Source organism: Felis catus, chromosome E1 (assembly GCF_018350175.1).
Source record: "Felis catus isolate Fca126 chromosome E1, F.catus_Fca126_mat1.0, whole genome shotgun sequence".
Classification (NCBI taxonomy): Eukaryota; Metazoa; Chordata; class Mammalia; order Carnivora; family Felidae; genus Felis; species Felis catus.
The window spans coordinates 8,899,164-8,916,759 of record NC_058381.1 but is presented as its reverse complement, the minus strand read 5'-3'; the positions used below and the strand labels follow the sequence as shown (position 1 = coordinate 8,916,759).

Sequence of the window (17,596 nt, the reverse complement as noted above, 5' to 3'; positions counted from 1 at the left end):
ACCCCTCCTCCTACGGGCCAATCAGCTCCCGGAGAGCCGGCAGGGGCGGCCGTTGAGTGGTCCGCGGGCGCTGACGTCACAGGTGGGAAAGGCGGGGCCAGGGCCGGACCGGTAGGGGTCCCAGCCCTCAGGAGCGGGACTGCGCGCCCACAGGTGAGTGGTCTCACCGGCTCCTGCGTGCCGCTGGGACGACCCCTCCAGGGTCCCTTTCCCCAGTGAGGCCCCAACGTCTGACCTCAGAATTGGGGGTGAAGTGGAAACCCTGGAATTCCTCTCCCCCACCTGCACCTCCCTGCTCCCACCCCTCAAAATAGAAACCGTCCAAACCCACTGGTACCCACTACCCAACCCCTACCCCGTGCCTTTGCAACTTACATTTCCCATGCTCTGCAAGGATTGAGGAGTTATTTCTAAATACGGAACCAGCAAAGGGGGCGTCCGACCCCCCCCCCCCGCCCCTGTGCTCCCTCGTGTGATTTCTCAGTGCTGTGCTGTTCCACTGTCGCGCTGTGTCCTGCTTCATTAGCCGGGTTTCTAAGTGCCACCAAGGGGAGGACCCTACAAACACTTGGCCGCTCAGAGAGGGTTCCTGAGGTTCCCATCAAGGCAGGTGTTCTCCCGTGGCCTGTGGCCATTTGTGTTCCTGCTCTGACCATGAAGCTCTTGTGTTTTGACCGTTTAGACCAAGTCCCTTTATGTTTCCCCCCTGGATGCTTATAATGATGCAGGTAAGCATTTTAGAAACGGGTTAAAATTAGTTGTCTGGTCACTGTGAAAAAAGGCAAGCAAATTGTTTCACTACTAGGCAAAGTGTTTTGGGGTTTCTGATAAAATATTCTGCTGTTTCCTTTTTCTTTTTCTTTATTTATGTTTAACTGTTTATTTTGAGAGAGAGAGAGCATGAGCAGGGGAGGGGCAGAGAGAGAGGGAGGGAGAGAGAGAGAGAATCCCAAGCAGGCTCCGTGCTGTCACTGCGGAGCCGGATGTGGGACTCGATCCCAAGAACGGTGAAATCATGACCTGAGCCGAAAGCAAGAGTCGGACTCTTAACCGACCGAGCCACTCAGGCGCCCCAACTCTTTTCTTTTTAAAATGAAATATTTTCCGTAGTAAGTAGAGCATTCAAGCATCCATGCATCCATCATGTGGCCTCCCTCCTATGTACCCCCTTGGGAATCGTGTCCCCTCTTTTCCTTTCCTGTCTGGTTTCCAGGGCTCCCAAATGCTGAGGTCAGACGTTGGGGCCTCACTGGGGAAGGGGACCCTGGAGGGGTCGTCCCAGCAGACGTAGCTACCAGAATTTAGTGTTTACCTGTACTCTGTGTATTTTTATACCCTTACTACTCACGTATTTGTCCAAAAATGAACGTATAGCGTTGTTTTTCAAGTTTATATAATGGTGTCATGCTTTACCTGCTCTAGGTCATGCATTTTAACTGCCCTGTGATAATGCTTTATAAACTTCCTACTGATGATGTGTGCATACTCCTGTTGATAGACTTTTCGACCGTTTGCTTTTAAAAATTGTTAGAAACATATTCTGGTACATTCTAATTGCGTACACACTCAACTTTCTCTAGGTATATATCAAAAAGTTGAATTGCTGAATAGGGAAGGTGCCTTTTCTTTTCTTTTTTCTTTTTTTTTAAAGTATGTTTTTATTTATGTTGAGAGAGAGAGAGAGAGAGAGACAGGGAGTGAGTGGGGGAAGGGCAGAGAGAGAGAGGGAGACAGAATCCCAAACAGGCTCCAGGCTGACAGTGCAGAGCCTGATGTGGGGCTTGAACTCACCAACTGTGAGATCATGACCTGAGCCAAAATCAAGAGTTGGACCCTTTAACTGGCTGAGCCACCCAGGCCCCAGGGGAAAGCGCTTTTTCAACTTTACTAGAGACTGCCCCATAGCTCTCCAGTGTATGCTCACGTATATTTCCACTCTCGGTGACGGGAGTGCCTTATTCAACATTTTTTTTTTTTTTGGAAGAAAGAGATTATTTCGCTTTTCCTGCCTTGTTTAACATCTGCTTAAAAAGAAACTGCTTTAATGCTGAAATCTGATACAATTTTTTAAAATGCTGCTGCTCATTAATGTATTGGGGGCAACGTTTTCTTTGTGTTCCAGTTTGAAACTGGCAGTCATGAGACGGCTATGACCAAGGGGGCTAAGGGGGACTGTATGTGATTATTTCAAGCCTATCTTGGTCACTGATCTGAGGCAGAGTGTGAAGCAAGTCATGGACACCCACTCTACTTGTCATATCTTCTGCAGAAGATGATCTATAGGTTTTTATACCTTAAAATATTTATGAGTTTAAAGCCTTCCCTAAATATGCTAATAAAATATGTTTATCCAACCGAAGGTCATCTTTTGGATTGTCAGCAGAGCCTCCCAGTACTTAACAATCTTTGTGTGATTGATTGTATTTTTGGCATGTTAATATTTATAGGAGACAATTATAGCATTTTTTTCCCCAGTAGGTAAATAACTATTGCCTCCACATTAAATAAATATAGTCAAACACTGTATTTGACTTCATTTCTTAAAATGTTTTTCGGTCATGCCTAAAAGTATAATAAAAAAAAAAAACAATCGCATAATTTAGAGTCTGAATTTTTCCACAGCTATTTTCGGTCATTTTTCCAAAGAATTTGCTCGGTTTACTTGCAAATAGGAGACATTTATAGCATCAGCTGATTATCTTAGTATGTGCTGCACGAGCCCTGTTAAGATGTGCCTGAGTTAGAATTTAGAGATTTAAATGTTGTCAAAGGCACATCATCAAAGTAAGCTATAGGCTTTTTAAAAACTGAGATATTATTCCCTCCTTAAAAGTTTGGTAGAATCCATCCACAAATCCATCTAGGTATGAGGTTTTATTTGAGGAAAGATTTTAAACTATAGATGGAGCTCCTTTAACTACCAGAGGGCTATTCAGGTGATCAGTTTCCTCTTTAGTCAGTTTTGGTTGTTTGTATGTTTAAAGAATTTTGTCCATTTCATCTCTGTTGCCAAATTCCTTGGCATAAAGTTGTTAGTAACATTGCTTTATTAATGGTCTAATGTGGGCAGGGTGTATGGCAATACCTCTTTTTCATTCTTGATATTGGTAATTTTTCATCTCTTTTTATCCTGATCAGTCTGGTGAGAGGTTTATCCATTTTATTGTTAGAATTTCACTGCTTTTGTTTTTCTGTTTGTCTGTTTTCTAGTTCATTGATTGTTCTCTTCTTATTATTTCTTTCCCTCTACTTTGGCTTTACTTTGCTTCCATCCTTCCCACCCCACTATTAAGAATAAAGTGGAGAGCACTGATTTTAGCTAATTCTTATTTTCTAGAATAATCACTGAAAAATCACTAAACACTGTTTAAGCTGAATCTCACAATTTTGACGTGCTCTGTTTTTATTCTCATTCAGTTCAAAATATTTTCTAGTTCCCCATGCGATTTCTTCACTGACCTAGAGGATAAGTAGAAGTGTGTTAATTTCCTACGATTTGAGAAATTTCCAAATATCTTTCTATTCTGGATTTCTAATTTAGTTTGATATGGTCAGAGAACATATTCTGTATCATTTCAGTATTTTATGTTTATTGAGAACTTGTTCAATGGTCAGTATATGGTCTACCTTGGCGAATATTCTGTGCAGTTGGATATAGTATGTAATCTGCTGTTTAAAGATATTTTTTCTTTCAGTTTTACTGAGCCAAATTGAAATAAATATAGCACTATATAAGTTTAAGGTATACAGCATAATGTCTTAACTTACATGTGTTGTGAAATGATTACCACAATATTTGGTTAATATCTATCATTTCATGTAGATACAAAGAATCTGCTGCTTTGAATGGTGTGTTCTATAGAGGCAAATTATGTCCAGTTAGTTATACGGTCCAAATAACTTATTTATCAACCAATTTTCTATTTTTTCTAACAATTACTAACAGTTGAGTGTTGAAATATCTGACCATAGCTGTGGATCTATTTCTCATTTTAGTTCTGCCAGTTTTTGCTTTATGTGTTTAAAATTTTATTGATGGTTGCATAGACATTGAAGATCGTTACATCTCTTTGATTAATCCTTTTCTCCTTATTTCTCTCTTTATTTGTGATAATATCTACTGTTCTGAAGTCTGCTTGGTTTGTTATTAATATAGCCACCTCAGAATTCTTTTGATTTGTTTACATTGCATCTTTTTCTATACTTTTATTTTTAACTTATCTGTGTTTTATATTTAAAGTGGTTTTTTTTTTTGAGCAAGCATATAGTTCAATATTGCTTGATAAAAACCAGCTTAAGAATCTGTGCCTTTTAATTTGATTGTTTAAACTATTTATTGTGAATATAATTATCAGTGTGGTGGGGTTTTTTGCTTACCATCTTGCTATTTGTTTTCTCTTTGTCTTATTTTTGTCTCTTTTCTCTTGGATTAATTATGCATCTTTTTAAGTCTTCCATTTCCCCCCTATCTTATTAGCTGATTAGTTTTAACTCTGTTCTATTTCTTTCTTAGAGAGTGTTCCAGGTCAGGACCCCTTTATACTCAAATAATCTCATGGTGAGGACCTCAAAGAGCTTTAGTTTATGTGGATCGCACCTATTTATATTTACTATATTAGAAATTAAATTGAAAAGTTAAAAATATTATTAAAAAAATAAGTATACAACTCATGATAGAGTAACGTAAATAATATGTTTTATTAAAAAGCTATGTTTCTGGAACAAAGATCATCTGGTGAGAAGAGTAGCATTGTTTTACATTTTTGGCAAAGTTCTTTGATCTCTGTCTTAGAAGCTGGGTTCTCCTGTCTACTGTATTCAGTCTGTTGTGATATCACATATCACATCACTTCTGGAAAACTCCATTGTAAATCTTGTGAGAGAATGAGAGTGAAAAAAGAAAATAGCACCTGAGTATTTACTATGAAAACAATTTTGACCTTGTCATCCCTGAGAAAGTTTCAAGCAAGTCTGTGGGTTCTTGGGACATATCTTGGGAACTGATGCTTTAAATTTTACAATCTGTATCTTAAACTTATTGAAGTACATGTTTAAATAACATTATTCCATTTTAGTTATGACCCTTGCAATAAGACATTTCCATTTCAGCTCTCCATCATTTGTGCTATTATGACCATATAATTTACTTCTATTTTTGTTATAAACCCCACAGTAATTTTTTGTTATTTCACTTTACACAACCATCTTTTAAAGAAATTTAAAAGTTACAAAAGGATATCTTTTATATTAGCACACATACTTACCATTTCCGATACTTTATTTCTTTGTGTAGATCCAAGTCTCTATCTGGTATCATTTCGTTTTGCCTGAGGAATTTCTTTTAACAGTTCTTTTGGTGCAGTTCTGCTGATGATCAATGCCCTTGGCTTTTGTTTTCATGGAAAAATTTTATTCCACCTTCATCTTTGAAGGATGCTTTCACTGGATATACAGTTGTAGGCCTACACTTTCTCCCAGCCACTTAAAGATGTTGTTCGATTGTCTTCTGGCTTGCATAGTTTTTGACAAGAATTTTGCACTAATGCTTACCTTTGTTCATGTCTTTGTAGTGTGTCTTTTTGCTCTGATTCGAGTTTTTCTCTTTATTGCTGATTTTCAGCAATTTGATTATGATGATCTTTGAGGTGATGGTGGGTGTGGCGATTATGATGGTAGTGTTGTGTGTGCATCTGTGTGCATGTGTATAGGGTGTGTTTACCCTCTTGGAGTGTTTAGAGCTTCTTGGACCTGGGAATTTATAGTTTTCATCAAATTTGGAAAATATACAGCCATTATTTCTTCAAATGTTTTTTCTGTCTCCCCTTTCTATATGACATTCCCAAGTACATGATTTAGTCTAACACTTGATGATATGCCTATGTTCCTGAAGATTCTCTCTCTCTCTCTAAGTTAAAAAGCCTGTACTTTGGTTTGATTAGATTTGAACTCACTAACTAGACAATGTCTAATTTGCTGTTAATCCCATCTAGTGGAATTGTTCAAGTATATACTGTATAAGAACGTATTTTATGTTTTATTCCTAAAGTTACATTTGGTTCTTTTAAAAATCCTCCACGTCTCTCTTCATTACGTTCTTGTTTTCCTTTAACTACTTCCATGTTGTTTGCTTGTTCTACCACATCTTTCCTGTTGACTGATTTTTTTTTTCCTAATCATATGTCACATTTTTTCTGCTACTTGGCATGTTTGGTAATTTTGATTCAATGCTGGACATTGTTAGGTTACATACACGAATGTCTTGATGTCATCAGGCAATCAAATTACTTGCAGATTAATTTGATCCCTTTGAGGCCTCTTTTTTAAAAAAAAATTTTTTTTTCAACGTTTTTTATTTATTTTTGGGACAGAGAGAGACGGAGCATGAACGGGGGAGGGGCAGAGAGAGAGGGAGACACAGAATCGGAAACAGGCTCCAGGCTCCGAGCCATCAGCCCAGAGCCTGACGCGGGGCTCGAACTCCCGGACCGCGAGATCGTGACCTGGCTGAAGTCGGACGCTTAACCGACTGTGCCACCCAGGCGCCCCTTGAGGCCTCTTTTTAAGCTTTGCTAGAATGACTCTTCAGTACTTTCATTCCAGAGATGGGTCAGCCTCATCTCTAACGTGTGACTCCTCGGGGTCTCCATGGAATGCTCCAGATTATCATCAGCAACTCTCCACTCTGATTGGTCTGAGTTCACAATGTCTCTCCACCCTCTGTGACCTCTAGAAATTGTTCAGTAACAACCCTGGCATCCTTCTTTGCCAAAGTTTGTGGAGCGCCCCTTGATGTATGTACAGCCTGTTGCTCAGCAAAAACTCAAGCGGATGCCTACGTAGACTTAGGGAGCTTGACTTATTCTGGAATCCTGCTTCACAACTTCCAGCCGTGTCAGCTTCTCAAAGTTCTGATCTCCTCCTCGACTCACGCATGTTGACAGGCTCTGATCCGTTTTCATCTGTTTTTCCCTTAATCTGGAAGTTGCCTCCAGGCAGAACGCCAGGACAATCAGAAGGCTTGCCTTATTTGTTTCTCTTCTCTCAGGAATCAGAGCCTCGTGCTGCTTATTGTCCAGTATCTGAAAACAGGTGTTTCATAGATTTGGTCTAGTTTTTTAGATGTAAGAGCCTAAGTCCAGTCTTTATTACTCTATCATGGTCGGAGGCGAAGGTCTATTTTGAATTTTTAAATATTGCTTAGGCCATGACACTCTCAGTTTCTTTGACCAATAATGACTCGAAATAGAAGATGTTGCCATGCTGTCGTCTTTTGGTTGGTCCTCCTGAATGACTTTTGAGATGGCTGACTGGAGCTAGAACTTCTGTTGTGTGACTGTATAGAACATTGTGTATCATGTAGAATATTGTGTCTCCGTGTGAAACTTACTGCCACCCACGAGGAGCTCTACATCTGTGAACATTAAACAATTGAGCTTTAGGCATCAGATTCCAGATTTTTAAATTATGTCCCATCCCTAATTTAAAAATATAGCACTGGAAACATGTGTAAACTATATTGAATTTCTTCATCCGTACGTCTCCTCTGGGGTATGAACCTCAGCATTTCAAAAATTACCACTCAGAGTAGATGACTCATGGTTTGACAAACATGGGTTTAGATGCCTCAGGACCTCAACATAATAGGTGCTGGGCAAACATATGTGGTAATTCTACGCTTGGAATTCCTCGGTTGAAGGACCAAGGGAGTCGCTAGCTTTGATTGTCAAGAATTAAGAAAATCCAAGTAAGAGGGGTCCAGTGCCTGCTTGAAGCTTCTTGCTGAAGGCAAGACGACAAGATTATTTCTAGATTTGACTGGAGAAGAGTTTAGAACTGAAAGTAGCCATGGGGACCCGAAGGGCTCGAGTTGCTCTGAATTTGCTCTTCCGAAAAACAGCGTTTAGCTTTCAAACGGAGGTGAAGAGATGTGACTGATTATTAAGGTTTCTTTTTCACCATCATGCTTCTAGGCTTGGCCAGTACAAGGTGTTTGGGCACCGAGGGAGGGAAGAATTGGGAAAAAGTCAGGAAGGTAGGGTTGTGTGGGCCACCACCACTGGCAGTGGGCAGCTGTTTCACCACGTGTGGAACGAGTACATTTTGATTTGACCACAATTCTACAAATAGATAATTTTGTGGTTTGGGGGCCAAAGGCCTCAAGACATAGCTATTGAAATAATCATCAAATATTTTTTTTTTCCCAAGACAGGTATGGAATTGGATCTGATTTATTTTTCCTTTTTAGTAAATGGGTCCATAGACACTGACCCCCAAGTAGAATGACATTTAGGTGCTGGAAAGTATGTCACAGACTACGGCATCTTGCCTTTCTGGACTAATAACGATCAAAACAATAGAATACTTTTCAAGGGGTAAGCAGGAGGAAGTGGAGCTCTATGTTCTAAGAGGGAGAGAAGTCAGAAACATATATTTTTAAACATGTGTGCTCTAAATGATACATAAAATGATTAAGGTAATTCAATATTTGTATTTAAAAAGCTCTGTTCAGCATCAGGCTCTGGGCTGATGGCTCAGAGCCTAGAACCTGCTTCCGATTCTGTGTCTCACTCTCTCTCTCTGCCCCTCCCCCGTTCATGCTCTGTCTCTCTCTGTCTCAAAAATAAGTAAACGTTAAAAAAAAATTAAAAAAAAAAGGGGGCGCCTGGGTGGCTCAGTCGGTTAAGTGTCCGACTTCAGCTCAGGTCACGATCTCATGGTCCGTGAGTTCGAGCCCCGCATCGGGCTCTGGGCTGATGGCTCAGAGCCTGGAGCCTGCTTCCGATTCTGTGTCTCCCTCTCTCTCTGCCCCTCCCCCGTTCATGCTCTGTCTCTCTCTGTCTCAAAAATAAACGTTAAAAAAAATTTAAAAAGCTCTGTTCGTATGTACAAATGGGATATAAGTAGATGCAGGTTTAAAGTAGCTTTAAAAACGATGCAGGTGGTGGGGCGCCTGGGTGGCTGGGTCAGTTAAGCATCCGACTCCGGCTCAGGTCATGATCTCGCCCTCTGTGAGTTCGAGCCCCGGGTCGGGCTCTGTGCTGACAGCTCGGAGCCTGGAGCCTGCTTCTGATTCTCTGTTTCCTTCTCTCTCTCTGCCCCTCCCCTGCTCACACGCACGCTCTCTCTCTCTCTCAAAAATAAACATTAAAAAAAATGATACATATGTTGGCATATGAATAGGAAAAATCTGGAAAGAGACAACTATTAATGAACCATTCAATGTCTACTTGGGGGGATGGATGGATATTTACCTTTTACTTTATATACTCTTTTGTATTGGTAGTTGAAAAAGCTAACATTTATCGAACATTGAATTTGTGCCCAGAACTGTGCTAAGCAATCCAAATACTTAGCATCGTCTTGCTTGGGCTTCACAATTGCCCTAGAATGTCTATACTGGAGGTGCCTCGAGGTGGCAAGTTGCCAGGGAAAGGGAGCTAGGCACCTGCCTTGAGCTGTGTTTGCAAAGCAAGCACACGGTTGTTACCCAAACCGTGTGCTCATTTAGGATCGCTTGGTGTGGGGGATTCTGCCAGGCAACCCCTTGTTATTAACACCTCTCCTAACAGTCCAGAGAATTAAGCGCTATTATTATTCCCAATTTAGAGATGAGGAAATTGAGGCACCGAGAGTTTCAGTAACTTGCCCAGTGCCTCACAGCTAGCAAACAGCAGAGCCAAGATTTGAATCCCTGTCTGTTAAAACGCGTATTTCAGGCTCTTCATGTCGGTTTGTTACAAGACAATAAATTTAAATCATAATTAAAAAAAAAATTCAGCAACTCAGATGGCTCATCTAAAAACTGTGATTTTAGTGTATTCTAGAAACAGAGATGGGAAAAAATCCTTTTGGAGCATATTATCACCGGTAAAGGTGGCTATCGAATTAGAACAGACACCTAATATGTTAGGGAGCGCTGCTACTAAAACTAAGCCAAATGTGGCGTTTAATTTTTAAATTTTCACCAAAGATGAATTTATGTGACTGTCTATTTTTATGTTACCCCCCCCCCCCCCGCCCTTTAAACAGGAGAGATTTACAAACCGTCTGAGCATCATGGAGCCTCTAGGTTCTACGTTAACGGCAACTTACGCCCATCCTAAACCAACACCAACCAATTTTCTACCAGCCGTCGGTACTCTGGCATCCAGCTACAGGGACCGCTTCCCCCACAACAATGTGACCCATCCCTTGAGCCTTCCTTGGAGGCCAAGCACGTACTACAAAGTAGCCTCCAACTCACCAACCTTGGGCCCGTACTGCACCAGATCTCAGAAGGGGTGCGACAATACCATGCTTCCCTTTGTTTCCAACCGAACCACTCTCTTCACAAGGTATACTCCTGATGACTGGTATAGGTCCAATCTAACCAACTATCTCGAATCCGACACTTCCCGACATAATGCCGAGAGGCTAAGGGTAGATACGTCTCGCCTGATTCAAGACAAGTATCAACACACAAGAAAAACTCAGGCAGACTCCACGCAAAATTTGGGAGAACGAGTCAATGACATAGGATTTTGGAAATCTGAGATCACTCATGAGTTGGACGCAATGATTGGAGAGACAAATGCACTCACTGATGTTAAGAAAAAATTGGAGAGGGCCTTGATGGAGACAGAAGCCCCTCTTCAGGTAAATATAAGACCTTTTGATGAAAAAACACTACGTATTTGTATGATTGTAACCCACTGGTTGAATTACTGAGGTTATTACCTATTGAGTTATGTTTCCCTTCACCTGTAGAAGCCAACCTCCTATCAATGCATCTGTAATTAATTTCACCATTGGTAAAACCGTTACGAGTTTCATACAGAACAACCATTTAAATAGAAAGAATTCTGAATGCAAAGCAAAGGAGGCTAATTAGAGACATATTCTTTTTTTTTTTTTTTTTAATTTTTGAGGGAGAGAGAGTGAACATGAGCAGGGAAGGGGCAGACAGACGGAGACAGAGAATCCCAAGCAGGCTCTACACCATCAGTGCAGAGCCCTACTCAAGACTCAAACTCACGAACCATGAGATCATGACCTGAGCCGAAATCAAGAGTCGGCGCGTAACCGACTGAGCCACCCAGGCGCCCTGAGGGACATTCTTAAGACACACAACGTTTTATGGTGAGAATGCCATCTTCCCATCTGTTAAATAGGCTGCTTGGTCATTGCTGTCCCATTATTGGAGGAAAAAAAGTACCGTTCTTTCAATCTGTCTCGTGAAAGGCCTCCCGTGCGTATGCTGATTCCTTTTGAGGGCACAGTGGAAAATGTTCAAGGAGACCATCTTAGGAGATAGAATGAGTTTGACTGAATAGAGAAATGGGCCTGAGGTCAAGCCAGTTCTGGTGATCGTGGGGGCAGCGTTTTAATTTGTTGCTGGCCTCTGGTTACCTCTCACCCCCGAATGTGTGATGGGGGGCCCCCCTCCAAGCTCATTCTATGCGCCCCCCCAACCATTGAAAGGAGACATTCTGTATTTGAAGATGCGTAAGTTACAGAAATTATTTCTGGAGGTGTATATATACTGATGAAGCTAACACCATTTTTCTTCACGCTTGTATGACTCATTTCCCATGTGATGAGCATTTGCAGGAGGTCTTTGTTATGACATCTGTGGCAGAAGGGTTTAGAGAATTAAGGAGCCAGAAGTCTAGTGGGTTGAAGAATTTGTTGGAGACCTCTTCACATTGTTACTTCTTATCTTGCCCCCCCCTCCCCGGTACCCCCACCAAACACAAGTACGCACAAACACGCACAACCACCAGAAATCCCAAGAAAGAGTGACGGTGCACGAACGATGTCCTTTTAAATTCACTTGTCATGAAATGTTTTTTGAAGATCGGAAGCCCTTCCATACTTTCTTCACGCTCTGGCTCATTGTGAGGATTCCTGGTCTGTTCTGCATCCCACCTGACCTTCAGAGTATCCTTGAAGTGACAGCCACTTACGCTCTGAATTTCCAGAGCACATTCAGTTTCTTCCTTTCAGTAGTAATCCTTTCAGTGAGATGGGCCTAATTTGAATATTTTTTTTTATACAATTTTTGTCCAGATGTTCCTGTGTGCTAGAACGTTTACTATCAGCACAGTGTGAGAAGGTCTTGATTAAGATTAGTGTTTGCTGGGCGTCTGACTTGGGCTCACGTCATGATCTCACAGTTCGTGGGTTCGAGCCCCATGTTGGGCTCTGTGCTGATAGCTCAGAGCCTGGAGCCTGCCTCAGATTCTGTGTCTCCCTCTCTCTCTGCCCCTCCCCTGCTCGTGCTCTCTGTCCCTCTCTCGAAAATAAAAAAACATTAAGAAAAATTTAAGATTAGAGTTAATCACATGAACAGGTACATCTCAGAAGGGAAAACCCAGATGATCAACTAATATGAGCAAAAAAGTTGGGGCGCCTGGGTGGCTCAGTCGGTTGAGCATCCGACTTTGGCTCCCGTCATGATCTCACAGTTCATGAGTTCGAGCCCCGCGTCAGGCTCTGTGCTGACAGCTCAGAGCCTGGAGCCTGCTTCGGATTCTGTGTCTCCCTCTCTCTCTGCCCCTCCCCTGCTCATGCTGTCTGTCTCTTTGTCTCAAAAATAAATAAAACATTAAAAAAAAAAGTTAAAATTCAGGGATAAAAATGAAAATTAAATCAATGGTGTATCCATCTTTGGCCTATCATATCTGCAACAATGAAAACTGATGACATCTAGAGTTGGCCAAAGTACGGGAGATCGATACCTTTCTATGTGGCTGCTAAGATTAGTAGAGTCCTAATAGACTGTGGGTTAGTAGAAACTTATGAAAAGCAGGTTAGGGATACACATTAGAGTCATCAGCGTTCCTCTCAACCCCTTAATCCATCTTCTAGTAAATGTGACTTTTCCTATTAAAAAATATACATTCACTGAAAGATTTTGTTCAGTGACACTATGTCCAGATTACAGTATACATGCTATTATATTTTATGCTTAAAAGATTAAGATTATACAGTTGTTCCATGTCAAGAAATAGTCTTTGGAAAAGAGTATTTTAACATTTACATAATGTTCTTTCATACATAATTTATTGTTAGCAATCCAAGCTGTTTTCCACTGGAGTCATTAACCTACTTTGTCTCGAAGAATATTTTATGACCGGAGCCTACCATTTAATGTCAATCCTAAAAAGCATACTCTAAAATTGTAAGGACATTATAACCTTTTTTAAAAAATTGTTTTTAAACTTTTATTCAGTTTTCAGAGACAGAGAGAGACAGACTGTGAACGGGGGAGGGGCAGAAAGAGAGGGAGACAGAATCCGAAGCGGGCTCCAGGCTCCGAGCTGTCAGCTCAGAGCCCGATGCGGGGCTCAAACTCACAAGTGATGAGATTGTGACCTGAGCCGAAGTCGGACGCTTAACTGACGAAGCCACCCAGGTGCCTCATAACCTTTTTTTTTTAATTAAAAACAACAAACAAAACAGTGATAGGAATATAGTTAGACCATTTCCTACTTTTCTATATTTTTTCTCTTTAATGGACAAGGCACATTATTTTCGTAATTAGGAAACAATAAATGGAACTTGAAAAATAATCATTAAGATTTTTGGCTACACAAATATTTTGGCATCTTTAAAGGTAATAATTTGTTTCTTCCTCACCCTCAGTCGAAAATATGTGGAAATAATATCTTGAAAACTATGTTTCAGGTTGTCGAACTATTTCTGTAGAAGACTTAATGCTAAGTAGTTTTCTCAGATGCTAATTTGTGGGAATCATGTAAATGTCATGTGCTTTATTTTGTCAACTTTCCAAATTAGAGTTTTTTTCACACTGATGTGAAGAGCTAACTCTATCTCTTAACTAGCAGTAGGGAGTTTCTTAGTTGTCATGGTGGGTCTCACACTAGATTTCCAAGAAAATGGCTTGAAAAATTGGTATTGGGAGTATCCACTGACTTGTTTTAGAAATAGGTCCTTAGAGCTGCTGGTCACTGATTTTAGTCAGTTTGGATTAGTGCTTTCTGTTCTTCGTGTATCTGTAGGTAGCCCGAGAATGTCTATTTCATCGAGAGAAGAGAATGGGAATTGATCTGGTTCATGACGATGTGGAAACCCAACTACTGACGGTAAATATGGGGGAAATGCACCAGTGAGGAGAAATGTAGTTGTAAACATGTCCTTAATGTATAGAAACAAACAAAAAATGATATTACATGAAGCCATTTATAAGTAAGAAATTATAGTATCCAAATGTTTATAGCATTTACAAAAGACGCCTTTTTTTTTTTTTGGTTATACATGTAATAGATGTTCATTATATGTTCATTAGATGTTCAATAGATGTAAGAGAGTTTGAAAGATACAGTATAGGATAAAGAAAGATAAAAAACATCATCTGAAGTTCAGCCGGACAGAAATCACCTTTAATTTTGGAGAATTTCAGTTCATCCAGAGAATTTCAGAGAATTTCTTTTTGTTAGTCATACTTAGACACCACCCAACTTAAAGACACACCAACAGGTCTTCAAGATTCGAATGATACTGTGTACACAATTTGAATTGCGGTGCGTTGTTTTTCTGGATAAATGCTCAATGATGTTTATTCTTAGATATGGTTGTAGGGAAGGCACCATCGTTCTTTTCAAAGACTTAATTTTTTAAGAGCAGTTTGAGGTTCACAGCAAAATTGAGGGCAAGGCATAGAGATATCTCAATTAGCTCCTGTCCCCATCCGGGCACAGCCTCCGCCCATTAGTAACACCCCCCCCACCAGAGTGGTACCTTTGTTACAATTGACAAGCCTACACTGGTCCATCATTAACATCCAAAGTCCAGTTTTACCCTTAGGGTTCACTCTTGGTGGTGTAGATTCCGTGGGTTTGGACAAAGGTATCATAACATATCCATCATTGATGTATATGGTATTTTCACTTCCCTAAGACTCCTGTGTGCTCTGCCTAGTTATCCTTCCCTTCCCAAAGTGCTTTATTTAATTAAGAATTCTATTGGGGTCATTTTCCCATAGCATTAGATATACATGAAGGTGTGATTTCAAGGGTTGCATTGGGTTCCACAATGTCAAGGTGCTATCATTAAAAAAAAAAAAAATCAATCCTCTCTTTTTGAATAGTGAAGTTGTCACCCTTTCTCACTCCCCCCCATTTTTTTGCTATTTTAATAACACTGCAGTGTACAAAAATACTATTATTGATAACTGTATTTTTTCTGATTATTTCCTTAGAACACATTTCAAGAGACGTAATCGATGTGTTAAAAGGCATATGCATTTGGGAAGTTTTGATATATAGCCAAATTGCCATCTAGAAGCTGAGATAGATATATATATATATTTCAATATATATATATTCATATATATAATATATATAATATATATATATTCCAAGCCTTATATATATATTTCAATATATATATTCATATATATATTCCAAACCTTATATATATATTCCAAACCTTATATATATATTTCAATATATATTCATATATATATATTCCAAACCTTATATATATATTTCAATATATATATTCATATATATATATTCCAAACCTTATATATATATTTCAATATATATATTCATATATATATATATTCCAAACCTTATATATATATTTCAATATATATATTCATATATATATTCATATATATATATAATATATATATATTCCAAACCTTCCACCAATTAAATGTGATTTAGTTCTGAGTTCTTCGGCCTTCACTTCCCAGACTTACCCGCAGAAGATCTCTGCTATTCCTTTAACGTTTATTTTTGGGACAGACAGAGATAGAGCATGAACGGGGGAGGGGCAGAGAGAGAGGGAGACACAGAATCGGAAACAGGCTCCAGGCTCTGAGCCATCAGCCCAGAGCCCGACGCGGGGCTCGAACTCACGGACCGTGAGATCGTGACCTGGCTGAAGTCGGACGCTTAACCGACTGCGCCACCCAGGCGCCCCTCTGCTATTCCTTTAGATGTCAGCCACGATGTGCCTCGAGCCCTTCCTCATCTTTTTTTTTTTTTTTTTTTTTTTTTTTGGCCAGATTCTCTATTATGCCTTAGTCCTGTGTCCCTAAGTCCCAGAAATGTATTTCTGTTGGGGTTATAACCCTGTCACCCCTCCCCCACCTCTTTTTTTGGCTCCTATTTATGAAGCTTAAAAGTGTACTTTTCTTCTACCCTGATGCCTCCAGTCTCTCCCTTCCTAGTTTCGGCGCCACAGTTCTCCAGGTTCTCATCGCTTGACCGTCTTCACCCTTTGTAGTCAGTCTGTAGCTCTTGTAAATTATTCCTCTGATTTGATTCCCACCCCTCTCCCTCCCATTCCGTTCTCCCTACTGGTCCTCCTTCCGTGACTGGTCCTTGGTAAAAGACGAATCCTTGGTAAGAAGGGCAATTGGACTAGCTAACAGCCTGGCCATCAGTAATGGCATCCTCGCAAGTTATCAGGGTTCCTTTTAACAGTGTATTAAATTATTTTTAGTGATCTCTTGCCGTGAAGGGTCGTAAGCAGAAGACTGCCCAATTCTCTGAAAGAAATATGAGTGGAAATAAGAAACTCAGGGAAATTTGGCCACTACAGAGAGGCCACACAATCTACTTTGTAAAAGCCACAGACCCCAACTGCTGCACACGAGTGATCAGGAATAGAGTATCCTGAATATATAGTAGAGTCACAAGTCCCTTCCCAGTTCGAGAACGATAATGTTGTCTAGACCAGTAGCAGAGGCTGCTTTATATCCAGATAACGAAATCTGCAGCTAGAACAATGGTTCATCAGTTGAGGGGTACCTTGGTCATTGCCATTCGAGTAACGAGGGCACCCATATCTTACTCCAAGTGGTAATATTAGCATATCTTCTCTTTTTACCAGCACGACTCTACCTTTTTAGAATAATTAAATAAGCCCTGGCAAAGACAAGAAGTAGTCTTAAAAGGCCTGCTTTTCGCGAAGGCGGGTGCCTCGACATATTTTCTCGTGAATTCTGTTGACTCTGACTCACATTCAATCAGTGATAGCCATCAAATTCTTCCAGAATGTCTTCTCTTGGGGAACCGATCAGGGTACCGTCTTTTTGGTCCTCCCAGGCCAGGCTAACTCCTTGACCTAGTTAAAGCCAAATGAACCTTTGAGTACCTATTAATATATAAACTAACACTGGGGACAGTTCCAAAGGTCTTTGGTTTTAGGCATTCTCTATTCCATGAACACTTCTCCCCCCCCCCCCCCCCCGGCCACCCTCTCTCTTTCTCCTTATGCCCCTCTCCCCTGCTTGTGTGCTGTCTTCTCTGTCTAAGGGGAAAAAAATGGCCGCCCAGGTGGCTCAGTCCACTGAACGTCTGACTTTGGCTCAGGTCACGATCTCACGGTTCGTGAGTTCGAACCCCACGTCGGGCTCTGTGCTGACAGTTCAGAGCCTGGAGCCTGTTTTGGATTCTGTGTCTCCCTCTCTCTCTGCCCTTCCCCTACTTGCCCTCTCTCTCCCTCTCTCTCTCTTTCTGTCAAAAATAAATAAACGTTAAAAAAAAGAATAAGAAGACTATATAGTTGAGTAGTAACTGAAATTGGAGTGAAGAAGGCCTTTATAGTCAAATTAATGAAGGCAGAGACCAAAAGGGGA

The 17,596-nt window shown here is 40.6% G+C and overlaps 1 protein-coding gene across 3 annotated transcripts in view; it reads left to right on the top strand.

Moving 5' to 3' along the window:
* Nucleotides 1–31: 31 nt before the first annotated feature.
* TEKT3 (tektin 3) overlaps nucleotides 32–17,596 on the top strand; it is a 34,593-nt gene continuing 17,028 nt past the window's right edge. Inside the window, exons 1-3 of one of the 3 annotated variants that reach the window (XM_006939849.5) lie at nucleotides 32–153; nucleotides 10,030–10,635; nucleotides 14,004–14,087. In XM_006939849.5, the coding sequence (XP_006939911.1) occupies nucleotides 10,057–10,635; nucleotides 14,004–14,087 (663 nt within the window). In that variant the 5' untranslated portion in view covers nucleotides 32–153; nucleotides 10,030–10,056. Of the gene's footprint in view, nucleotides 154–488; nucleotides 729–10,029; nucleotides 10,636–14,003; nucleotides 14,088–17,596 lie in introns of those variants that run through there. The other 2 variants (XM_003996304.6, XM_045044725.1) reach the window with 2 other exon arrangements.